Here is a 26989-nt window from a genome sequence, read left to right as displayed (position 1 = left end):
TCAGAAACATTACAGTAATAAAAGTTTTCCCATTTAGTTTGCAGTTTTCAAAAATAATTAGGAGTTACTTACGTGAAATTTCTGTCAAACAAGTAAGTTTACATTTAAGCATTTATCATTTCAGGAGTGTTGGTAACCTGGGCATATTTCCCACACAAATCTTGCCTCCTTATGTCTTAAGGTCTAACTCACATACACTTCAGTGCCTTTACCCTTGGGAACTATATCCAAAGTTATACATAATGAAAATGATGGATTGTTTTTTTTTCTTAAGCCAAGTACTGCAAATAGAATGTGGCTTTCAGTTCTGTTTATGCTACATGGGCCTTCTTAAAATGCAAGCTCATTGGTCTAACGAATCTTTCATATTTAGGTGGTTTTCTTATAAACTCCTCTCCGACAAAGCAGAACTAGGTAACCACCCTCTTCCATGCCTTCTTTTTTACTGTTTCCTGTTTTAATAATCTTCAATACTTCTGTTTTTCCCTAGGCACAACCTTTAGGCAAAGGGACTTCCCAGTTCCCCGCTATTTTCATTTTTGTTTAATCATATTGGAAAGTACTTTAGTTCCAGACTGTCCCTCTCTGTTCAGCACGTAGGAAGGTACTGCTCCCTTGGGTCATTTCATCATTTCTTGTCCAAAGTTCGTCTTTTCATACATCTTGATAGTCTTAACTGTATTTCTCAGCATGAGCTGCTTAAAGTAGGGCTCAGCCTTTAAACCTATCATCTTTTCTGCCTTCTTTGAATGTTCCTGAGTCTCCTGATTTTCCATTTTTCTCTTTTTCTCATGGTAATCCACATAATACCCATAGTGTTTATGATGTAATTCAATATATCTGTTTTATGGCATGGAGATCACCTTAGAACATCCGGGTATAGCCCTTAGTAATTGTTGCATGATCTAATAGGAGCATATATCAAACTGTTGAACATTAAAAATTAACCTTACATTACTGAAATAACAACCACTTCATATTTCTTTTAATGTGCTCAGAACTTAAAAGTTTTGTCCTTCCTTTGACACTGACCCTCACATTGCACACCCAATCCCTCAGAAAAGCCTACTGGTGTTACCTTTTTTATACAATTCTAATCTGATCATTTTCCTCCTTTTACAACCCTACCACCCTATTCTAAATCTCTATCTAGATTACTGATATGGCCTCCTAAATGGTTTCCCTATGTCCTGTTTCATATCTTTACAGCCTAAGTTGCATAAAAATCTCTTCAAGAGTTTATTATGCTTAGAATAAAATCTAACACACATGGTCAGCAAGGCCCTCTTTTCTTTTGTCTGACTCCTGTCTCTTGAATGCTCCTCAATTATTTTCCTCCAGGTACAACAGCTTTTTTCCTATTCCTCAAAAAACAGTTTCAGTCAAGATTTTAATACCTACTGTTCAACTCCTCTTCCCAGGAATATTGTTTATTCTCACTATATCATGGCTTACTCTTTCACATTTTGTGGATCTTTGTGCAGCTGTCACGTCAGCTTAAACACCTTCCTGTCCTGACCACTTTGTTTAAAATAAGACTATCCATCTACCTGTCCCCATCCTTGTTGTTTTCTCTTTATTTTTCTCCATAGCACCTTATAACCATCTGAAATTAAATCATCTGTTTCCAAAATCAAAAGAAAAGCTATTTTACTTATTATTATATAAACAGCACCTATACTAAAGCCTAGAACAAAATAACTGTTTAACAAATATCTGATGAATAAAGGAATGAAATGTATAACACAAAAGAGAAGGAATAAACCCCAACTACAGCAACCAACTACCCCGCTTTAGAAAGGCACACTTTTGTTTCTACAAAGGCACACTTTTGTTTCTACCTGTATTTCCTTGTTTAATGAATCACATGTGTGTGTTATTTAAAACAAACCTCTTCACTTAGCTTATCTTTTTTTGCTACTACCGTATGTAGAGTATGCTGGGACTGGTTAAATATCCTCTTTATGTATCTCATGGATTGACAGGAGAAGAGGAGTAGCTATCACCACTTAAATATCCTGAACTGAATGCATTAACCAGATCCTTTGAGTTAAAGTAATATTTTCATTATAAATGGAATAAATTTCATTGTGGTTACATACGTAAAGAAAAGGATGAAACTGTATACTGGGTAGCCAAGGACCACATTGTTATTCTGCTTATGCAACCATCATTTTTCTTTTTAAAAAACTATATTTTTGTTTCCTTGTTAATTATGAAGGCAGAGAGACAGAGAAAGAGATTTTTCACCTACTGGTGCATTCCCCAAATGGGGAGCACAATGGCCAGGGTTAGGTAAAGCCAAAGCCCAGGCATGGAACTCTGCTTGGGTCTCCCACATGGGAGGCTTCTTCTGCTACTTTCTCAGGCACATTGGCAGGGCGTGCAACAGCTTAACTAGCTGTATCTCAACACCAGTCAGCATTTTCACTTCTTCTGAAACAGCCTCCTCGTTTCCTCTTCAGAAACACTGACCTCTATTTATACAAGGTTGTCAAAAAAGGTCATTTTCTCTTTGAGGAAAGAGGTTACACGACCCTACCTAGAACAATCAGAACCTCAAGTCTTGATATCTGTTTGTACAGTATTACAAAAATGACAAAATGGCTAATTTGATCAAAAAGCTTAGTGGTATTCTACAGAGAATTTTTTTATTTGTACATCCATGTTACTACACCTCAATTTACAGTAACTAACCAAACCAGAGGAAACAAGTAATAACAATTATAGAAGGAAACAAAATAGAAACAAAACCACAAAATATCCAAAACATCAGAGATGAAAAGATGGACTTCTAAAAGTTTAGACAAAATTTATACATAACTGATCCAACTATACAAAAAAGAGAAAAGACCCAAATTAACCAAATCATAGACAAAAAAGGAGACGTGACAGTGTATATCACAGAAATGCAAAGAAGCATCAGGAATTACAAATAGGCATAGCAATAAACTGCAAAATCCATAAATTTTTCGGTTTCTGGAAACATATTTTACCAAAATTGAGTCTTGAAGATATGGGAGACTTAAATAGACAGAACCAATGTACAGACTGAAGCAGTAATGAATACACGCAAAGCAAATTAAGGCCCAGAGCCATATGGCTTTAGAGCTGAATTCCATCAAATGATTTAAAGCTATCCCCACTTCATAAACAGCTGAAAACAAGTGAAAGGGTAGAAATTCTCCCAAACTTCTTCTACAAAGCCAGATGCACCTTAATTTGCCAAAGAGCAAAAGATGCTCAGATTCTAGATTCACCTTTCCTAATGTACACCTCCTGAGTTTGTCTTTCATTTTATGAGCTATTCTGCACCTTTCCTTAATAAAATCTGTTTAGGGACTGGCATTGTGGTAGGTTAAGTCACTACCTGTAACACCCCCAGCCTCCCATATGGTGCCGGTTCAACTCTCAAATACTCTACTTAATCTAGCTATCTATGAATGTGCCTGGAAAAATAGTGTGAACAGGTCCAAGTGCTTGGGTTCCTACACTCATATGGGAAACCTGAAAGAAGCTGCTGGTTCCTGGCTTCCTTATAGCCCAGCTCTAGCTGCTGCAGCCATCTGGGGAATGAAACAGTTGATAGAATATCTTCCTCTTTTAAATAAAATAAATATTTTAGAAAGAAAAATAAAATTTATTTAATTATTCAACAAAAACATCCTATACAAGATACTTCAATTCACTGTTTTATTTTAAAAATATGGATGGAGTGGGCATTTAGCATAGCAGTTGAGACATGAGTCAAAATGCCCACAAACCACTTAAGAATAACTGAACTTGATTCCTGATTCCAGCTCTAGCTTGTGGTTCCAACTTTCCGCAAATGTAAATCCTGGGAGGGCACAAGGGAGAGCTCAAGTAACTGGACCTCCACAACCCTTGTGGAAGATCTGGATTGAGTTTCTGATTCTCAGTTCTGGCCATGGCTCTGACAGCTCACAGCCTCAGTCACTATGGGCATTTGGAGAGTAAACCAGCAGACTGTAGCTCTCTCTGCCACTTCCAACTCTGACACTCATTTTTTTTAAAATTATAACTCCATAGAATCTTTAATCCTACAGAATTTTGTATGGAGAAAAGGCATTGACCCAGGGGCACAGAGACATAGCAGGTGAAGATGCCACCTGTAATGCCAGCATTCCAAATGGGTGCCCGTTGGTATCCTTGAAGCTCCACTCAAATGGAAGAACTATAAAAAATTCCTGCTTGCTGGCCTTGGCCTGGTCCAACACCAGCTGTTGCAGCTATCTGGGGAATAAATCAGCAGAAGGAAGATCTGTCTCTCTCTGACTTTAACTAACTAACTAAATAATTTATTAAAATTCACACACATACTGACTTGGATATTTTTGATGATAATGGGAAATGGGATGGGTTTCCAAATATTCAACCCCCTCATTTGTTATTTTACTGCACAATTTAAACCCCCCAAACTATTGGATGACTTTTTTTTTAAGTCTTCAAAAATACTTAAAGGTCTAATACAAAATAAGGGTATAAAGAAAATCCTCATCAACTTCAATAATAAAATCAAAGAAATCATAAACCAACTGAATCTTGGGAGCAAGTAAACACATTCAAAGGTCCAAAATTAACTTGTATTTAAAACACTGCTAGGTGATGGCACAGTGGTGTCTTTGGTTAAGCTGCCACCTGCAATGCTGACATTCTATACCAAACAGCCAGGTAGAATCCTGTTGGCTGCTCAGTTTTGACCTAGTTCCCTGCTAAAGTTGCTTGGCCCAAGCACTATGCACTGTTACCCACATGGGAGACATGGATGGAGATCTAGGCTCCCACTTCCTGGATAAACCTTGGTGGTTGTGGCCATTTGGGAAGTGAACCAGCATATGGACAGACATCTGTCTGTGTATGTGTCACTCTGCCTTTCAAATAAATAAAACTTAAAACAACTACTGTTCTATTCCTTTTATTTTACTTATTATTATTATAATCATTTTATGATACATTTCCATAGGCCCTGGGATTTCCCTTATCCCCTCCCCAATAGCCTCCCCACTGAGTTCCCCTATATTATTACTATAGCATAGTATTCATAAACAGTCATATGTCCATCATTGCAGGCATGGACAATAGCAGAGAGTCCAGCATTCTATTGTCAAGATATAATAAACAGTATCACAGGGAGTCCATCCTTATTCTGGAGGTAGAGATGCATACTGCATTGTAGCCTCACAACTGGATATGATAGCCTTTAGTACACAGCTACTATACATCTCCTTAAATGAAAAGCCACAAAACAAGATCAGTAACAGGAAGAAAAAAGAAATTAACAACACCATGAAGTTAAATAACATGCCACTGAATGACTAATGTGTAGCTGAAGAAATGAAAATCAAGAACCTTCTGGAAGAAAATGATGCTACTGTATGATCTAAGTATGATCTTTGCTGGTGAGATATGTCTACTGTATGCAACACAGATTTTTTTTTTAATCCAGCCTACTGATCTGTGATGTTTGATTGATGAGTTTAAATCATTTACATTCAGGGTTAATATGAATAGGTGGTAATTGGTTCTGTCCCTTTAGCAATGGGTTGTTCATTGATTTAGTCTTCTGTTGTCATTTTACTGGATTGTTCTTCACATTTGCCTTTGGTTTGGGTGGGTGCTATTTCTTTTCTCTGTCAGGAGAACATCTTCTAGTACCATTTGTAGGTCAGGTTTGGAAGACGCAAATTCTTTTTTCTTTACTGTGGAGCAATTTTATTGCATTTTCAAAGACAAAGGAAAGCTTTGCTGGGTACATTATCCTGTGTCGACAACTTTTTCCTTTTAGGATCTAGAATATGTCGCCCCATTCTCTTCTTGGCTGTAGAGTTTCCTGTGACAGGTCTCCTATGAGTTTAGTGGACATTCCTTTATATGTCAGTTGATTTTTTTTCAGGTGCACATTTAAGGATCTTTTCCTTATGTTCAATTGAAGAGAGCTTGATGATTATGTGTCTTGGCGAAGATTGCTCTGGTCAACCCTGTTGGGAGTTCTGTGCCCCTCTTGAATGTTGTTTCCCAATTCTTTCTTCATATTAGGAAAATTTTCATTGAATATAGCTTTAAACCCAGCTTTATAACAAGTGTTTTGAATTCTGTATCCCCCATTTCCTCAATATCTTTCTCAGTGAACTCTGAGGTTGGCAAAGGTGTTTGTTCCTTTGCAGGAGAGTCTTCAGTGCAACGTACTGAGCTCAGTGAGTTTGCTCCAAGCTCAGCACATGCACAGCTCACTGTTGTTCCTACAGTCTTGGAAAGTTTTTCCACATTGGTGCCTGATGTGTCACTACTAGAGCTCTTGATCTGCTGGCCATCCGGTCTGAAGTCTTAGGTGGAATCTGTAGGATGGCATTCTGTTGTAGTTCACTGAGTCAGAAATGAATTCATTCCCAGCTCAGTGCATCCATGGTCCTGTCCCATAGCGTTTGCCTCCTTAAGCAAAATGGGGTCCAATTCAGCTCCAGGGGGCAGACTGAGCTATGATATTCACCCCGTTCTTACACTGCCCGTCTGGACCTGCTGCTCTGTCTCTGCTCCTGGTCAAATCAAACAGACCAGCAGGATGAGCAGTCTGGATTCACCTCCTGAGCTCCCAGTGAACATCCCTTCCCACATGGTTGCTGGTAGAGTTCCAGCTACTGCTGCAATTCAGATCGCCACTCAATGAATGCCACCGGGGTATCGGTCACTGCAACACCACACCATTGTATCCACTCCTTTCCTGTGTCTGTCAATCTCCAAGTACTCCTCTGCTGTTGTTCTGTCCTCTCCTGTTTTCTGGACTGTGCCTTCTCTGTTTCACCCTGGCTAATGTATCTATGTCTGTTTAAACGTTTCCTTACCCTAATCGACTTCTTGATTCTCAACAAATACTGTTCTAAATTTTAAAATGCTGTTTTGTAGAACACTACCTTATTACCATAGAAATAACTGCTACCATCATTATTATTCTATAAAGATCTAAGTAAACTCTTATCAGATTTAATAGCCAATTCAGTATGGGTGAGGTTCTACCTCTAGCTTCAGACTGGTTAGCCAGGCCTCCCAGAGAGCTTTGCAATAGATAGTTGCTGCTGTGGCGTTGTGTACAATGTTAGCACCCTGCAATCAACACAACTCAAAACCTGCAGCTATGACCAGATGACAGCGTCTATAATACAAGGGAGGTTAACAATACCAACTTTTGGCATTTCCATGATGTAGAAGGAAGAATCTCTGCCTCAAAACAAAACTGAAAGGTAAGAAGTTCCTCAAATATGGAAGGGGGTTCATATGTTAGTGCTTTTAAGACTAATGAGATTTCATGATGGTACTTCTATAGCTAAAAGATAGATATTCACAGGCTTGAGTGAAGTTAAAGGAGATTTTCAGAGAGGTCATAAAAGCCACATCTAACACTGCTATCTAGAAATCTTTGGTACCAACAAAATAAATTACAAGCTTACCTTGTAATAACGGAAATAATCTCGCTCCTGTAATTGTTTTATTTTAGGGAAGATTTTGTAGGTGTTGAAGTTGTCAATGCTGTCAATATCACACAAGCAATCTCCTAGAACGCCAGTGACCTAGAATACACAATATTTAATACATTCATATTATAATTATATTTTATATATTAAATTAGCAAATTGCTGTTTCAGCCTTGTTAAATTTGTACTATTACTACATTATAGTATTCAGTATCTGCTGAGGAAGGTTTACAACATTAAAGCAGTCATTTTTTTACTGTGATGAATGAAATTTTAAAAGTAAATATATCCATTCTGAAAATGCAACATTCTTGTTAAATTCTCCTTTTTCTGTCTAAACCTCCACTGCAATGGTAATCTCGTTTTTATTAATCTAAAAGTCACAGACTATAATACAGTACCTGTAGCAGTAGCTCATCTTTCTTTTGGGCTACGATTTATGAAACACTTTTTTAATAAGGCACAGTGATAAGAGCTTTACACACTTCCATACTTATTCTTCAAAAGTATCCTATTTTGAGCAGAGATTTGAGTCTCTTGGTTAAGAACCCCCAGCTCCCAATATGAAATTCTGTTCTTTGCTCTGGCCCTAGATTCCAATCTCCTGACAATACACACTTTAGAAGGCAACAAGCAATGGCTCAAGTAGCTGGATTCTACTTGAAGTAGAAGTAGCCACCTGTGTGAGACCTGGACTAAGCTCTCAGCTCTGCCAGGCCCAGTTCCAGCTTCTGTGGGCACTTGAGGGATAAATCAGCAGATGGGAAGGAGGGTGTTTGCTTGTTCTCTCTCTCTGTCTCTCTGTCTCTCTCTCTCTCTCTCGCCCTTGCTCTCTCAACTTAAAAAAAAAATCTGAAGTACCCTATAAATAATATTATTAAATGCACTTTGATAGTGAGATTAAGGTTTAGCAAGTTTGAAATAATTTTCCCAAATAGATATGTAAATTATTCCCAAAATATCAGACTTATAAAATACTCTTAGCCAATATTCAAAGTATGAATTAAACCTAGAAAAGAAATCAATAGCTACAAAGTGAATTCAGAGTTTAAAATTTACATAAAACATTTTCCAGCTAAATTAAAAGCACAATTCGTTGACTGATACACACTTAGAATTTTCCAGAAACCAACTGCAGAGAGGGAAAAAGCCAATTCCAAAAGGTTACATACTGTATAATTCTACTTATAGAACTTTTTAAAATGGAAATCTTTAGAAATAGAGGACATATTGTTTGTTTCCAGGGTTTAGGAACTGGGGGAGGTGATGAGAGTTAAAGCTAAAGTGGAAATGGAGTGAGAATAAAGTAGTATGGCTAAAAAAAAAAATCAACAGGGAGAAATGTGATAAAACTCATCAGTCACCTTGACTGTGGGTATGGATAAACAAACAAACAAAAAAAGGTTTAGCACACACACACACAACTGTGACAAGTAAAATAAGAAATGTGAATGGGCTATACTAATGTCAATATTCTGATTATCAAACTACACAAGATACCACCATTGAAATAATTGAATAAAGGTACCCTATCTTTGTATTATTTTTTACAACTGCATATGGACTTACAATATGGATATATGTAAGCACTGAGCAGAAAATGGAAACCAGCTCTTTTCAACTTTTCTCTCATCCTTTCCCAGGCCACAAGCAGGGAGCTGGATGGGAAGAGGGGCCACCAGGATTAGAACCAGCGCCCATATGGGATGCCGGGGCGTTCAAGGCAAGGACTTTAGCCACTAGGCCACACCGCTGGGCCCAAGACACAAAGATCTTGCACCTGCTGATTCACTTCTCATGTGGCCACAGCAGCCAGAGCTAAGTTGATCTGAAGCCAGGGCCCCAGAGTTTATTCCTGGTTTCCCATGTGGTACAGGGTCCCAAAGCTTTAGGCCATCCTCTATTGCTTTCTCAGGCCACAAGCAGGGGCTCGATGCAAAGTGGAACAGTGAGGACATGAACCAGCATCCACATAGGATCCCAGTGCATGTAAGGTGGGGATTTAGCCACTAGGTTATCACATCAGGCCCATATCTATAACTTTAAAAGGCTACTATTAAGATACAAATTGTGCATCATTAAAATTATAGAAAAAAAAAAAGCAGAAATGAAACAGCGCTAACGCCCTCTCAGTCTCTTCTTCCTACTTCTCTTTGGAGGCAAAAACCAATCTTATTCTGTTACTAATTCTAATTTTCTTGGTAATATGCCATAAATAACATACCCCCCCTCTATTTTTGAAGTTTAATATTAATAGAATGGAATGTGTAGATTTTTCTATAATATTCTTCCTTTGCTGAGGCTGGCACTGTGCCAGTGTGCTAAGTTGCCATGTGCAACAGCATCACACATAAGTGTCAGTTCAAGTTCCAACTGTTCCACTTCTAATCCAGCTCTCTGCTAATGTGCCTGGGAAAGCAGTGGAAAATGGCCCAGCTGTTTGGGCCTCTGAAATTCATATGGGAGATTTAGATGAAGTTCCAGGCTCCTGACTTTAGCTTGGTCCAGCCCCAAATTTTGTGGCCATTTGGGGAGTGAATTAGCAGATGGAAGATCTCTGTTTTTCAAATAAATATTTTCTTAAAATATGCTTCTTTTGCTAACATTTTCTTTTGCCCATCAATCCACAAGCATGAGCTTTTGGTAAGTGTATTCATTTTCCCTGCTGTGTTGTGTTACATGAAAATACCACCATTCATTCTACTGTTAATACACATACAGTAAGCAGAATAACGGCACCCCACAAATATGCTCAGGACTTAATTCCTGAAATGTCTGAATGAAATCTTACATGATAAAAACTACGTGAATAAGCTAAAGATCTTGAGGTGGGGGAACAACACTAGGTCTGTTCAAGTGGAACCACGAGAATGAAACAGCCAGAGACAAAGCTTTCCTATGCTGCCGGCTCTCATGATGCAGGAAGAGGTCACCAGCCAAAGTTCACAGAAGCCTCTAGAAGCTTGCAAAAGGTAAGCAACAATTCGCTTCTAGTAGCTCTAGAAGGAATGCAATCTTGCGGATATGTTGATTTTATACTGTAAAAACCACCCCCAGAATAAATTTATGCTGCTTGATGTCATTAAGTTTGTGACAATCACTATAGAAACAGGAAACGAATACAACCCATATTTAGGTTGTTTGCATATTTTGCTGAAGAATGTTATACACACATTCTTGTATACATAGTCTCTTACATGAAGAGTTTCTCCAGGCTATAAGCTCAGGAGTAAACTCTGTTCAGTTACATTGGAAAATGGCAGGCTGATTTCCAAAATAGTTGTATCAGCTAATGATCCAACCAACAATGTATGGGGATTACTGTCGAGCCACATCATTATCAATATTTAACATTAATCTATGCTTTATTTTTGCCATCTCAGCAAGCATTAAAGGGTATCATTTTTATCTGCATTAAAGAGGCAATACATTCACATTTCATGACATTTTTGAAAATGTATCCAAAAGAGTTACAGAGAGGAGGAGAGCCATAGAAAGAGACTGCAAGAGAGAATGAATCATCTTCCATCCCCTAGTTTGCTCCTCAAATGACTAAAGACAAGGGCCGAAGCTAGGAACGTCAGTCTCCCATGTGAGTATAAGAGCCCAAAAACTTAGACCATCTCTGCTGCTTTCCCAGGCCATCTACAGGGTGCTAGATTTGAAGCAGAGAGCTGGGACACAAACTAGTACCCATATGGGATGCCTCAATATAAGCAATGGCCTTACTCGCTACACAATATTGGGTACTTTCTTTTCTTGCGTGAAATGTCTACGTGTACTTTTTGTTCATTTTTCTATTGGGCTCTCTCTTACATACTGATCTGCAGAAATCAATATTGATTCTTTCCTATTCCTTCATATGCTCCCGGAACACCAGTTAGACACACTAGACCTTCTTATTGTATTCTCCATGTCTCTTAAGTCCCATTTAACATTGATTATCCCATTGTCTCTCTGGAATTCATTGTGAATAATTTATTTGCATTAATCTTTCATTTATTTATTCATTAAATGTACTTATTGAGACCTAACACAAGCTTTGTACCAAGTGCTAGAAATATAGAATTCTGTAGTGGGAAGAAAAAATTCTACCCTCATAGAACCTATTTCATAGAATAAAAGGGAAATTTAGTACAGGATTTGTGAGTTTACAATAAGTGATATGGGAAAAAACTAAGAAATGAAAATAGGGATTGCAGAATGGTGGCTGCACATTATAAAATCGGAGAGTTATGAAGGTCTCCATAGTTTTGGTAAATCTTGAAAGAGGGAAAAATATTCAGAGAATACTAAGTGAAAGCTTACTGAAGCAGTAAGTTTAGCCAATATTTTTGAAAAATGAGAAATGTGAAGTAGTAAGGAGAAAATTGAGATATTTTTAAAAGCCTGCTTTATTTATTTGAAAGGCAGAATAACAGAGACCTTCCATTGCTGATTTACTCTCCCAGTGGCTGCAAGAGTTGGATTCAGCCAGGCTGAAGCCAGGAGTTAGGATCTCCACTGAGAGGCAGGTGACAGACACCTGAGCCACCTTCCACCACCTTCCAGGTACATTAACAGGGTAGTTAGACAGGAAGTAGAGCAGCCAAGACTGAAACAAGTACTTCATACGGGATGCTGGCATTGCAAGTGGTAGCTAAACCCACTATACCACAATGCCAGTTGCTTTATAATACTTCAGTCTTTTTTAAGTCTGAGATGTATTCTCATACCAATCAATTCTCTCAAAGATCAATGAGGTAACCAGCAATTTATTTCTAATACTAACCATTAGTTGATGCAGATCCACAGGTTTAGAGCCAAAGTCCCACAAAATTGTCCCCACTTTAGACGCTGATTTCCATTCAGGCCATTTGTTCTTCTGACAGACTTTAAAAATCAAGAGTTCCCCAGAGCTTTGTTTTTAAAGCTTGATAATTTGTTAGAATGCCTCACAAAAACTCCTTAACACTTATTTTACAAGTTTATTATAAAGGATACAATTTAGCAACACGGAGCACTGGGCACTGAAGGCAAGGAACCTAAGGGACTTTCCTGCCCTCTCCCAGCATACCACCCTCCCAAGAAGGTCAATGTGTTCCCCATCCAGACATTCATCAAATCTATTTGTTCAAGGCTTGGATTACTGATCTATCTGGTCTTTCTCTTCTTAGTCCCAAACTACAAAATACAGGGTCTTATCTGAAATTACCTCATTAGCATGAACTCAGATGTGATTGAGAGAGGCTAATATTTTTTAAAGATATATTTTTTTTAATTTTGGATTTTATGGTACAATTAAATAGGGTCTGGGACATGTCAAGGGTTTTAGGAGTTCTTAGAATGAGACATAAACCAAATGTGTTTTTGTATCATACTGAATGCAATAGGAAGCCACTGGAAAAGCTTGAGCAAAGAATGAAAAGAATATGTAGTGCCAAGTAAGTAAGATTTCTAGCTTACACTGTATGGCCAGGAAAATTATTTCAGATGAGAGAACATGTTGGATAAATTGACACTTTAGCACAAATCTCAGAAACTGACAGTATTAACCAAATGAATACATAAAATTGTATAATTAATTTTTTTAAATGATAGTAAGTCTCTTATTGATGGACAAACCTATGATATAGGAAAAAGTGAAGATTTCTGGGAACAGATCCTTCAAATGGAAAAGAACAGAACCTATATGAAGGGACTTGAAAAAGTTTATGGGGAAAATGAAATTAAAAGGTAAATTTGAGCAGGGGGGGGGGAGGGGATGTCATTTGGGGTCTGGCAGTTCTACACACGGTACTTGAAACTCAATCCAAGCTCCACTCCTGATGACAGCTTCCTTGTAATGTGTGCCTGGGAGGAAGCAGGTGATGGCTCTAGTAGTTGAGTGCCAGGGAACCAGGAAGCCTGGACTGAGCTCCCAGCTTCCGACTTTGGTCTAGAACAGACCTTTCTGGCCGTATTTGGGAAGTGAATCAGAAAATGGCAGATCCTGTCATCTCCTTTCTTCTCAAAATTTAAAAAAATTTTTTACAGGTATCATTTTAAATCTACTCACAATTTTTTCATACTACACATCTATGGACTCTCTGAAGATCACTCATACACTAGGAAGGACTGCCCTTTGATAACAGCACAAACAACTCTATGGTAACTAACAGGAATTCAAAAATAAATGAGAACAGAGATGAGTGAATGAATACATGTAGATTGCTCTTAAATTTGATTAGTGAGGTCCTGAAAGAATAGGACACTGCAGAGGATTTGCTAGAAAGAATGACATGACATCTAATTCAATCACAATTTTTCAGCTTTGTGTAATCATTCAATCCATCCAGAGTTCTTTATTCTATTTGTAAAATTGTCAGCATTCTTTAAAATCTCATTTCTCTTTTTTACTTAACACACTGTAGTGACATTAAATTATCCGAGATTTTCAGAGTTTGAGGATCATTGCTTGTCCGTTCCTGTCTTCTAATAAACATATTCCCCTCTTACAATGGGCTGTGTCCAAATAACCGTATCCGTATCATGAAAATGTAATTTCAAAATGCATTTAACACACCAACTCAGTGAACAGCATAGCTTAGCAACACAGTATACTCTGAAGTATCAGCTATCTCCTGCTTGTGAATGCATGAATGACTAGGAAAAGTACACCAGTTCCCAACATCCAAGAGTCCTTACCATGTATCGTCAGCCCCCCAAAAGGATCCAAATTCAAAACTTCGAGCATGGTTTCTGCTGAAGGTGGGTTACCTTTACACCATCATAAAATTAAACTGTTCTAAGCTGGTCATCATAAGCCCAGGATTATCTGCATCTGATTCATGGGCTGCTGTCTCTGTGTTTTGTGATTTCTGCTTGTTCATTTGTTGCTACTTTTGGGTTGTTTATTCTTCTACACACTTGAAGTTCAAGAATGTTTTAGGGTTCGAGCTGAATATACTTCTCTAGAGGAGACAGGCATTTGCTTCTTCCAGTAACCCAAGGCACACAAACCCGGGACTGCTTGCTATTAATTACAGTTTCCACTTGATGTTTTTCCCAACACAAATACCAAGATTTTTGCCTGTAACTGTAAGGACTAGTTCGTGTTTACAGAATGTCAAAGAAGTTTCTTCCCTGTCCCTAGTAGCTCTCTCCTTACTAGCACTGGGTTTCATTTCTCATTTACCTTTTCATTGAGCACCTAGAGTTTTGGAGCTCAGATTTCATGGTGGGAATCTCTTACTGGTTTCCTCTGTGAGAAGACATGGGTGTTATTTCTGGCCCACTCCACCCAACACAGCTAGTTGTTAGAGCAGAAACTTAAAAATGTTCAGGGTCTGAGAAAAAATGTCCAGGTGATGAGCTAGTACAACATTATTTGAATCCCAAATTGCTGGCTTTCTACTTGTTCAGGATGGAGGGAGGAGTCTGTGTATTTCTTCAGAAGTTCACTTGGAAAAATTTAAACTATATCTGACTGCAATTCTTTTTTATAGACAGGTTCTTAAATCACTCGTACATACCATGCCTTGATTTTCTAGAGCTTCATCAACCTACAAGAAGCATATTTACATCTCATGCATAAGAAAAACAGTATACAAATGTATTTTGTATGTGTTCCAAAATATTTTTCTGCTTTTATTGCAAGGAAATACATTTGTTTGCTCTTGATTTCTTCTGACTAGATACTTTTCAAAAATTACACTTCTTTATCTGTACTGTTTTTCTACCAATCGAATATGTGGAAGAAGTGGCTGAGATCCATTTTTATTTTCTTCATCTTCTTCTGCTTTCCTCTATTACAGAGGAGGAGATACACAGATACGCCATGGGGAGCAGCAAGAGGTGTACTTTCTGGCAGTATAATATCAGTCCCTCACTTAACATCAGTCACCTCAATGGCCCCACTTCTGGGAGATCTACTAAAATAAGTATTTTAAGGCGTATTACAGGTTAACGTATCATCTAAAACATGATCAAACACTACAGTACAAAGTACCACTGGAAACAAAAACAAATACATTCACTTTAGAGGACTGGCACAGAACTACTTTGAATATGTTTAACTGTTAAACTATATATCAGCATACTCATTTGGATGTAAGGAAATTAACAGTACAGGTGTTATGTATAAAGCACTAATCACACAAACTTAAAAAACTCTAAAAGGAAGCAACTAGTTTGATAAGCATACAATATGTTTCCTAAAAAACATATTGAATCTGGTCGCTCTGGCTGGGTTTTCATTATTTCAGTGTTCCCCACTGGGGGTCTGAAAATAATCCAAAGAATAACCCCATTAGTTATCTGCAGGGTTTATTTAAAACACCAATTCCTGGATCACAGTTCAGACCCACTCAACCAGGATTATCTGGAGCTAGAGTTGGAGAACCTGTATTTTTAACATACTCCTCCTAAAACTGAAGTTTGCCCCTCTTATTTTTTTTAAGATTTATTTATTTTTATTGCACAGTCAGATACATATAGAGAGGAGGAGGGACAGAGAGGAAGATCTTCCGTTCCATGATTCACTACCCAAGTGACCTCAACGGCTGGTGCTGTGCTGATCCAAAGCCAGGAGCCAGGAGCTCTTCTGGGTCTCCCAGGCAGATGCAGGGTCCCAAGGCTTTGGGTCGTCCTCCACTGCTTTCCCAGGCCACAGGCAGGGAGCTGGATGGAAGTGGAGCTGTCGGGATTAGAACCGGTGCCCAAATGGGATCCCGGGCGTGCAAGGTGAGGACTTTAGCTGCTAGGTCTTATTTTTAATCGTAGCATTCATTTAAAAAATGGGTGCTGAGTGAAGACACTGCTCAGGATGCCCACACTCCACAGGCGTGCCTGGACTGCATTCCCAGCTCTGCTTTTATTCCAGCTTCTTGCTCACTCTGGGAGGCAGCAGGTGAGGGGTCCAGTGCTGGGTCTGTGCCACCCAGGTGGGAATCAGGGAGTAGTGCCTGGCTCCAGCCTCCAGCTGGCTCATTTGCTAAGTGAACCAGCAGATGGAAGATTCCTCTCTAGTTTTCTTCCTCTCCTCTCTTCTTCCCTCCCTCCTTCTCCTCTCCCCTCCCTCTTTCAAATAAATTGATACTGAAACAGACACTAAAAAGATACTCAAGCATTCTTGAATTTAGTGCCCAGAGCACAATAACACCATGAGAAAAAGCATCTGTGTAAAGTCAGACAAACATGTTTACATGGCTATACTTAGATTACCTTCCACTTTCCATAGCAATGAGCACTAATTACGTCAAATCGCATTTCCCCCTCATTATCAAGCCACCTGAGAACACTTTTATTTTGTTTTTAACAGTACTGTCACAGCAGGTGCACCCAGCAGCTTGTTCAAATTCGCTAAATTTTTCAAAAACCAGCAAACACCGCTCTTAAGGCAATAGGCTCTAGATTTCTAGGATTTCTAGCATATGGAGAACGCTTCTGTAACATCTGCCTTTACCAACACAACCCCCAAACTCTGAATTGACCCGCCGGCGGGCACCTCACGACTGAGAGCCAAAGCGTGCATCCAATAGCCCTCGGGGCCGACTCAGGAGCCAGGGGTCCTGCTTCGGTTCACCTGCGATGCTACATAACAGCTCACAGCTGGCTACCAAAGCAATCTCGAGCCAGAGGAAAAGCCCAAGAACCTTCAGTCCAGAAGTTAACACAAGTTAGGTCTTGTGTTGCGCCCTCCCAGCCCACTCCGCTGCTGGCAGGGCTGCGGGGGTCCGAGGGACTCTCGAAGGAACGGGCGTCAACCTCGGCTGCCGGGATCTGCTCTCCTCACCAGACCGACGGCGGTTTCATCCCCGTCCCGTCTCCCGCCAACATCAGAAAGATACAGAAAACAGTTCAGGGCACCTTCCCCATCTTCCTCTTTTTCTTTGCCTGCCACTGGCCCGAGTGTCGCCATCCCCGCACACCGCAGTCCACTCGCTGACGCTGCCTCCACCTCCCCCCTTCCGCGGCTTCTCCGATCGCCAAGAAATCATTTTAGCTCCTAGCCCCGGGGCCCTCCCGGCCGAACGGCCACAGCCGTTCACAGCGTCCACGGAGGAGGGAATGCGGGGGTCGGCCAGGAGTCCCCGGCCCGCCATCCCTCAGGCTTACCTGGGCCTCGACGACCCTCAGAAGGAAGCTCAGGGTGACCAGCAGCTGCACAGCGGCCGCCGCCCCCTGCCTGGCGCCGGCCCAGCGGGACCCCCAGCTCATGTTGACCTCTACCCCCCGCCGCCTCCCCTCAGGGCCGAGGAACAGCGGATGACCGGGGCGACGACCCAAGGGGACGGTTCCCGGTGGCAGAGGGACGCCAGGGTCCGAGCGCTGCACGCCGGCCGGCAGTCGGGGACGCTCCCCGCGGTGCGCGGTAGCTGGAAGGCAGGCGAGCCCGGCGCCCCCGCTTCATGCTCCAGGCGGCCCCGCCCCCGGCTTGCCTCGGGTGCCCGCGACCACGCCCCCATGCCGAGCGCGAGGCCTTGTGGGAGTTGTGGTCCCGGTTGCCGCCCCGGCACTGTGGTCGGAAGGCGGAGCGGGCGGCCGAGCAAACCTGAGAACTACAAATGAGGCGGCCGCGCCTCCTCCCCGAGGCCTGAGGCTCCTCGGCGACCAATGAGGCGGGACCACGCGGGCCTCCAAAACACCGAGAGGCGAGAGCTGGGGAGCCGGGGGCGTCCTCCGGCACCGGCTCCCGGAGCCGCGACGCGGCCGGTTGCTCCGGGAGACAAGTCCTCCCTGCGTGGTGCTGTGGCCCCTCCGTCGGTCGTCCGCGGAGCTCGCACAGCCGCCCGGAGCCAGGATCCGTCCACTACGTGTGAGAGTGAAAAATCGAATGGGGCGGCATCTTCCACTTTGTGGTCAGCGAGGTTTCTTTGTTTCGTTCACTTTTCCCCAGCCTCACGTCTGCTGCGGCTGCTGGGTTAGGTCCCCCGCGACTTGCAGAGGTGGCTGTCGCCCCAGACGTGGATGTCACCTCTTGTCCCAACTCCCATTCCTGTTTTGACGCATGCAAAAAGAATACACGCCAAAGAATAGGACAGAACCAGACATTTGTAATGAAACGTGGAAGTGGTTGGCCCGGCTTGGTAGCCTAGCAGGTAAAGTCCTCGCCTTGAATGTGCCAGGATCCCATATGAACATCAATTCATACCCCAGCAGCTCTATTCCCATCCAGCTCCCTGCTTGTGGCCTGGGAAAGCAGTCGAAGATGGCCCAAAGCCTTGGGACCTTGTACCCCCGTGGGGGACCCAAAAGAGACTCCAGGCTCCTGGCTTCAGATTGGCTCAGCTCCAGCTGTTGCTGCCAGTTGGGGAGTAAATCATCGGACAGATGATCTTCCTGTCTCTCCTCCTCTGTATATCTGCCTTCCTAATAAAAATAAATTTTAAAAAGAGAGATGTGGAAACCTAAACCTTTCTAGTTAGTTATGTGTTAGTTAATTTCTAACCCCCAAATAGTGTTCTAAGATTACATAAGGTTAACTATTTATACTTATAGGTTCTAGTTCAGCATGCAGCAGTTGGAAGTACTGAGTAAAGGATAATTGCTACTAGTTTTATTAATATCCTTTATTTCTAAAAAATTAGGCATACATTATCTTACATCTGTGTAGTGCAGGTTTCTCACCACTGCTGTAACAAATCACTGCAGATGGAATGATGTTAAAAAAAAAATTTAATGACCTCACATTTCCAAGGTCAGAGGTCCAAAATGGATGTATAGGGCTATGTTCTATTCTGGAAGCTCCAGGGGATCATATGTTTCTTTGCCTTTTCAGCTTGTAGAAGCAAGCACACACAAGAACCAGGTCTGGGACTACCTCAGATGAGGTTTCTTTGGGGATCCTCCCAAACCACTGGACTCAGAACTCCAACCACAGAGAGAATTGCAGGTTCAGTGGTCTGATCGTGGAGTGCATGTGTCAGAGTTGGATCTACTCGGTGGCTTTGAAAGAGCAGTGGACAGCATATCTGGTTGTACTTGGAGGAAAGAGCAATGCATTGGAGCTGCAGAGGACACCTGATACCATAACAGAGGATGGAGGACAGAACAAATTGATCAACTACCCCAGCCAAGAGAGAGATGGAGAGAGATTCTTCTTGCACTGATACAGATGCCAAATACCTGCCAGCTGACCCACCTCTGGCTGGTGGGCCAGGCTTCAGTCAGGAGTCTAGAACTCCTTTCAGGTTTCCCATGTGGGTAGCAGTGGCCCAAGCACTTGAGCCATCGGTCTGCTACTGCCCAGAATGCATCAGCACGAAGCTGGATTGCAAACAGAAGAGCCAGAACTCGAACCAGCCTTGGATGTGGAACGCAGCTGCCACAGGTGGCGACTCAACCCACTGCAGCACCAGTGCCTGCCTCCTGTTTTGTTTATGAATCTGCTGCTGAAGAGAGAAAGCTTTGCTTTGGTCAAAGCATTAACCTTCACCAAGATTCCTGTTTGTTATGTTGTGGCCTTTAATTGATTGGGATGATATGCTGCCAGCCCTGCCTTCAGACCAGAGATGGTCTCCTCAAGAAACCATTGAATTTATCTGGACAATAAGATGCTGGACTCTATGCTTGGTATATGCTTGCAATGAAAGAATCTTGACTGAATTTAAACTGTAATACTGCAACAAGGTGGAGGAATCCACTAAGAGGGGAGGGTACAGAGAGGTGTGGGAGGAATCCCAGAGTCTATAAAACAGTGTCATATAATTAATATAAAATAAATAAATTTTTTAAAATTCCTGTTTGTGCTGCCTTTGATGCTGTTAATAACATGGCCGATGCTATGCTGATCCGAAGCCAGGATCCAGGAACTTCTTCCAGGTCTCCCACATGGGTGCAGGGTCCAAGGCTTTGGGCCATCCTGGACTGTTTTCTCACGCCGTAAGCAGGGAGCTGGATGGGAAGAGGAGCTGCTGGGATTAGAACCGGCGCCCACATGGGATCCCAAGGTGTTCAAGGCAAGGACTTTAGCCACTAGGCCACTGTGCCGGGCCCATTGTCTTGAATTTTTACAAGACTTTAAAAAAAGTAATGAGTTATAAACTTTCCTATTTTAAAACTTTAGGTCCTTTAATAGCGATCTGGTGTCTGATATCTAGGACAAAATCCGTGGTAATTACTTCAGAGCCCTTCAAGGTTTGTCACTGAGACAGACATTGGAACAGTCATTGGGCCCAACTAGTTTAAACACCCATGTCCTCTGTCTGAGTTCCTGGATTTGACTCCTGACTCTGACAACTGCAGCTTCCTGCCAGTGTAGACCCTATGAGGCAGCAGATGAGGTCCAGCCACCCATAGAAGAGACTTGGATTGCTTTCTAGACTGAACTCTAGCTTGGCCTAACCCCAAGTATTGCAGGTGTTTGGGGAGTGAACCAGTGGATAGGAAATCTCTACCTTCTTGTACTTCAAACATTTTTCTAAAATATGTGTAATTGGAAAAACAATTTATTAGTCAACAGAGGAAAGCAAAGAGACAAGAAACTGTAAGACGGGGTTTGGATAGTTTTGTCCTCCTGGTGACCTGATCCAGAAGATAACAACCACATTATATCTGCTATTTGCTTGTTTTTAGCTTACACGGGCTTTTGGGGGATACATGGTGTTTTTTCACAGTGAGTGAATTGGAAGTAGCAAGTATTTGTCCATGAGAAATGAGTGTACCAGAATGCTAGTGATGTCTCTCCTGATCCATTTCAGTTATGACTGGATTGTTCCTTTGGGAGCAGACTGCTCTCCTGTTTGTTTTGTCACTCTCGTCTCTTAATCTCTGCTTTCCTTAAAACTACTTCACTCAAGCCAGAATTATGAGCTGCTTGGGTGATACAGTGTCACCTCCGCTTCCTGAACCTTTCTACCCTTAACTGTATTTGGTTTCTGTTCCCATGGCAAAACATCTGAGGCAGGCTAACTTTATAAAGATTCTGGAGGTGCAAAATATAGGGGCCTCCTCTGGCAATGGCCTTCTTGCTCACAGAGTCCCAAGGTGACACAGAGCATCACATGGCATGGATAAGAAGTGCTACTATCTTATTAGTGAAGAAGGGATATTGGTCAGACATAAGCAAATAGGCATCCTCTTAAGTCGTGTGTTAACTGAATACTTTAATCTACTTCCTTTGCATTAGTGGTTTTTTTTTTTTTTACTGTGAATAAATTATCACAGAGGTCCTGGCAGTGATACACCAAAAGTGTGCATGAAGACATTTGCATCCAGAAAAGGCAATAATATGCCGTTTGCAGTTTAAGTAATTGATGGTTTACTAATATCACCTGGGTTAGAGCTCATTACCTGTGTTGGAGCTCAGAAAAAGATGGACCAAAGTGTGGTGCTTTGGGATGCTGAACACATTGAATTCAAGCAAAGTAGGAACACTCAAGCTGATTTAGAGTCAGGGTCTTTTTCATCTTTCCTGTTTGGGGCTCTCCTTAAAGCTCTTTCTTGTGACTGAGGGGAGTTCTTCCAAGAGAAATACAATTGTCTTAAACCCCTCCCCTAATAATCTTATCAAATAACCAAGCAATTTCAGTCATCAAGCAGGAGAAGGGGCTAGAAATCATCACTAAGCCCAGTCTTATCATCTGTTCTTTTCAGGGCAGCTCCCAGGAATTATCCAAGAGACTTTAACTTCTAAATAAACCTTTGTTCATAATGTAGTTCTGCCCCCTCACCTTTACCACCTCCCCCAGAGCCCAGAAGAACTTTATCCCATATTATTGTCTATTTGGGGGCCCATTTATTTCCCCTTAAAAGCACAGTCTATCCCCTCTAAAAGTGCCAGCATCTTCCACTTCCTGCTGGCTCTTTCCCTTCCATATTCTATGTGGTTCCCTTGTACATAAACATGTTAACAAATGTGTATGCTTTTTCTCCTGTTAATTTATTTACTTCAAGTTTATTTCAGTCAAAAGTCTCAAACCTCCAGTGTAAGGGAAATTCCCTTTACTTCTATACCTGGATATAAGGTACAAAACAAAGGCTGTTTTATTTTTTTTGAATAGAGGAATTTTAAGAGCTTCTTAAAATCTGCTACTGTGAGAAAGGATGGTACCAGCTATGTCAGTCATCATTATCACTCCCCAAACACAAATGATAATTTGTAATTGATTTGATCAAGATATGGGAGGGAATTGCTTTAGAGGAACAATCAGCATAAAGAGTAATTCTGCTAGGGCCAACCAGGCCTGTGCTTTCCATGATTCTAAAAAGGGCCAAACAAAATCAACCATAGATGACTTATGTACATCACCTTTTCAAACGGGTGCTCTCAAATATGCTAAAGCCAAGATTGATCATGTACATATTGGCACCTGACATTATGGACAAAAACACATACTTACTGCAGATTCATTCTGTTTTGTTCTCAAATACAGATGATTTCCCCTCCTTTCCCCCAGTTCATCTTAGACTTTGTTTATCCTCTGCTCCTTCCCGCTCCACTTCCCCTTCATGGAGAATGGATTCATCATTCCAGCCCTGAAATCCAGAGTTACCTATTGGAGTTGTATTGTGGTTTCTAGCTATAACATTCTTTCTTCTAGTACTAATAATCTTCCCTTCAGTGACTGAGTTAGCTTTTCCTGTGTACATAGTTGTGATTACCCATCTGGAGTATAAAATTTTAGAAGATTCTTTTTGCACTAGAGTTGTCTTTTGTGGCTCTCAGTTCCTGTCAAAAGTGTTCAATAAGTATTTTTTGATTGATTAGTTAAGATTGTTTGTAGTCAGATTATCTTAGAAGGTATCTCAGAACCATTGGTGAATATGGGGTCCCTAAACATTTCCTCTGGAGGAATAGGAGACAGCATTGTTTAAAAGAAATACTCCTGGAGAATACAATAAAATTAAGCAGTCAGTCTTTCACTAAGACAAGCGATTACAGTTCCATAACTAGAGGTGTATTGGAGACCTACCAAAAATATCAAGGGAATAATAAGACTTGTCAGAGTGGCAGAGACCAGTTACTGGAAGTTGTTATTTCTAAAGTTTTCTTCGGGCACTGTATCAAATGTTCTGTAGCTCATCATTTTTGAAGCAAAGCTTGAGAATGGTTTTGAATAGATTACCATAATCTTTAAGAAATGTTGTGAATTAATGGAATTGAAATAAGCATTTACATTTCTGAAATATCTTCCATTGTATGTGTTTCTTTGAAGACTGGATGGCTTGATTAACTTGTGGACTTCTAATGAAGGAGGAAATCGTTGATGAATGGTTCCAAATAAAAGTTAAGGTAATGGGGTGGAAAGTTAATAACAGCCATAATTTTCTCTGCTGATAGCAAGCTGGATTGTGATTAATGAACCTGCTGAGTAATGGCAATCTGTTGTATTTAAACAACTGTATTTGTCAGTGGTACTAGTGGTGACAACTCACCGTGATAATTTTCTTAATGGGATTTCCATTTGTGACTTGGTTACAAGGGAATTTTTTGCTTGATGATCATATTTCTGAAATTTACTCAGGGGATTTCTTCCCCTTTACTTTTGACAAGTTATAAGGATTAAAAGTAGTTAAAATCAAAGAACTTGATTGATCTATGACTTATTTATTCTACTTAAAGTATTCCTTATTTTTCTTAATATTTACTCAGCTGTTACACTCAACTATTTCACGTCATAGCATTAAAGCTGATAAAGCTGAATCACAATTATTTACTCTTCTGAAGGATTTTACATGGTGTTATATGCTTTTTGGATTAAACCTTTTATAAGAAATAAATTCTTGTATGATGCTAGAAGTTAAGATATGATTTGATGACAGAGCAGTGGGAAAATCCAAATAATTATAGACTGATAATCCTGCCAATTTCTGCGACCTATCCAATTTATTTTTTTTAAGGTGTTGGGGTTTTTTTTTTTCAGATTTTCCCCACCCCACCCCCAGATTTATTTGAAAGACAGCAACAGGAGAAGAGAGAGAGAGACTGATCTTCTATCTACTTGCTGGTTTACTCCCCAAATGCACACACAGCTAGAGCTGACCAGGCTTCAGCCAAGAGTTCAATGTGGGTCTCCTATGTAGGTCACCAGGACCCAACTTCTTGGACCATCACTTGTTGCCTCTTAGGGTATATATTAGCAGGAAGCTAGGTCAGAAGCAGATAAAGAACTCAAATCTAGACACTTCAATATGGGATATTGGATATATCAAGTGGTGTTTTTTTTAAAGATTTTATTTATTTTTATCAAGTGATGTCTTAACCACTGTGCCACACCTGCCCCTCACCTAACTTCTATAATTCAGAAGCCTTCACACAATCACAAAACTGTGTACCTACCTGCACTCAATTCTGCAGAATCCAGGACAAAGCACACTGAGAAGTGATACTATGCAAGTTTTTATTATGTGAAAATGAACAACATGGGAAGTAGAGAAGAACATGATCACACAAGTGGCTTGTGTAGTGAGGGACAAGCAGGCAGGTCATTGGCATCACAGGTGGTCTGTGGATTGGTTCTGTTTTGTCACTTCTTCCTTGTTCATCTGTACTACAAGTCATGGGGACTCTTCAAGAAGCTTAGTTTCTCCCAAGTTCAAGTGCTTTTTCCTGAGGTCACTCAAGTCTGTATTGATTCCTAAGCAAGTGTTTCATTCTTGCATTGTGCTGAAATTTTTGGAGTCACATTCACCCTCTGCCCACCAATGTTTTACTTTCCTCTTTACTACATGCTCAATAGAGCCGGTTTTTACTTTACAGCCCATTTGAGCAGGACCCTGATCCCTGGAGTGTCACATTTCATACTTGGCAACATCTTGTCTAGGATTCAAATTCCATTTAGCCTTAACAGAATGAGCTGCATGCGGCTGCCATTTTTGTTGATTTCTATTGTCCTCTGGGACTTTTGATTATCCCTCACAGATTCACATTCTTCAAGGAGCTCTTTCTACTTGAGTAGGATGACTACCTTGCAGTTAGAAAAGTTATACAAACACCCTGTGCTGTTGTTCTTTGGGGAGAAAAAAGGCATTCAACATGTCTCTTACCTAATAACGTCTTAGGGTTGGAACCTCTCTGGGAATCTCCTTACTTATAACCCCCCACTGTCCACCACAGGAGGCACCATAGTAAGTTGCATTCTAGAGAATCATCCAGTTAATTCCAGGAAGGAGAGAGACTAGTTTTGCCTCTCATCTCTCCTGTGAGTACGGGAATTCATTTCCCATTCTATTTAGGAAAATTGTCTGATGATTCCTCAAGATACTATTTTCATCCATTTACAATTAAAAGACTAGAAGACACTGAGAAAATGTCTGATTTTTTTTAAGATCAAAATTTCTTGAGATACTCTTTTCCCTAGTTTTCAGAGTCTGTTCTAAATAGCTCTTAAAATCTCATTTTCCTGTGGTTCTCACTAGAGAGCTGTTTAGCTGCTTACCTGTGCTCGCTCACTCTCTCTCTTTCACACCTTCCCTCCATCTCTCCCTTTCTTTCTGCTTACTGGCTCACCATGTGAAATTTCCTCTGTACTACCATAATAAGTTTCCACAAGATACTAACTATGGGGCTATCTGGTCCTGAACTTTGACCTCCAATATATGGTTCCTGCTTGGTGACAGCTCAGATGGGCAATTTGGTGACATTACTGTCATTTCACTCACATGACCAAAATGTACCTTGGTGTTCTGGACTCCAATGAATGGTGCTACAGTTGGTTCTCCAGGTTCTCATGTTACTTCTAAATTGTAGGCTCAGCCTGGACAACAAAATGCACAATAAAAGAAAGTAGAAGTATTCTTACACATTTGTTCATATACAAACTGTCTTCAGGAAAAAGTGTGGTCTAAGTTACATGGGCAATGTAGCAGTGGAAGATGTTGCCATTTTTTTTTTAAGATTTATTTATTTTCCTTAGAAAGGCAGATCCACAGAGAGGTGGAGAGACAGAGAGAAAGATCCTCTTTCTTCCTGTTCACCTTAAAGGCCACAACATTTGGAAATAAGCCAATCCAAAACCAAGAGCCAGATGCTTCTCCCAGGTCTCCTGCGGGGCTACAGCGCCCCAAGACCTTAGGCCATCCTCAACTATCCTCCCAGAACACAAGCAGGGAGCTGGATGGAAGGTGGAGCAGCTGGACACCAACTGGTGCCTGCTTGGAATCCCAGTGCATGTAAGGCAAGGATTTAGTCACTGGCCCATTGCACTGGACCCTGATGTTGCCTTTTAAAATTGTTTCCTCGGGCCCAGCAGCGTGGCCTAGAGGCTAAAGTCCTCGCCTTGAACACACCAGGATCCCATATGGGTGCTGGTTCTAATCCCAGCAGCTCCACTTCCCATCCAGCTCCCTGCTTGTGGCCTGGGAAAGCAGTCGAGGACGGCCTAAAGCTTTGGGACGCTGCACCCATGTGGGATATGTGGAAGAAGTTCCTGGATCCTGGCTTCGGATCGGCATAGTGTCGGCCATTGTGGTCACTTGGGGAGTGAATCATTGAAGGGAAGATCTTCCTCTCTGTCTCTCCTCCTCTCTGGATATCTGACTTTCCAATAAATAAATAAAAATTTTAAAAAAGTGTTTCTTCCCTTACCCAGAAAGTGCAC

General features: G+C 41.0%; 1 protein-coding gene and 1 pseudogene across 2 annotated transcripts in view; both read right to left on the bottom strand.

Annotated features, from left to right (window-relative positions):
- The window catches only part of ERO1B (endoplasmic reticulum oxidoreductase 1 beta), a 62221-nt gene extending 44372 nt beyond the window's left edge, over positions 1–17849 (bottom strand). The window contains exons 1-2 of one of the 2 annotated variants that reach the window (XM_040968051.1): positions 17565–17849; positions 7464–7583 (exon numbers count right to left, since the gene is read on the bottom strand). In XM_040968051.1, the coding sequence (XP_040823985.1) occupies positions 7464–7583; positions 17565–17666 (222 nt within the window). In that variant the 5' untranslated portion in view covers positions 17667–17849. The remainder of the gene's footprint in view (positions 1–7463; positions 7584–17564) is intronic. The other variant, XM_040968053.1, reaches the window with a different exon arrangement.
- Positions 116–854, bottom strand: LOC121148064 (annotated as a pseudogene).
- Positions 17850–26989: the final 9140 nt, after the last annotated feature.

This window comes from Ochotona curzoniae, unplaced genomic scaffold (genome assembly GCF_017591425.1).
Source record: "Ochotona curzoniae isolate NIBS_2020 unplaced genomic scaffold, NIBS_Ocur_1.0 scaffold_4683, whole genome shotgun sequence".
In the NCBI taxonomy this organism is placed as follows: Eukaryota; Metazoa; Chordata; class Mammalia; order Lagomorpha; family Ochotonidae; genus Ochotona; species Ochotona curzoniae.
The sequence above is the reverse complement of the archived record's forward strand: the minus strand, read 5'-3'. Positions and strand labels throughout refer to the sequence as shown.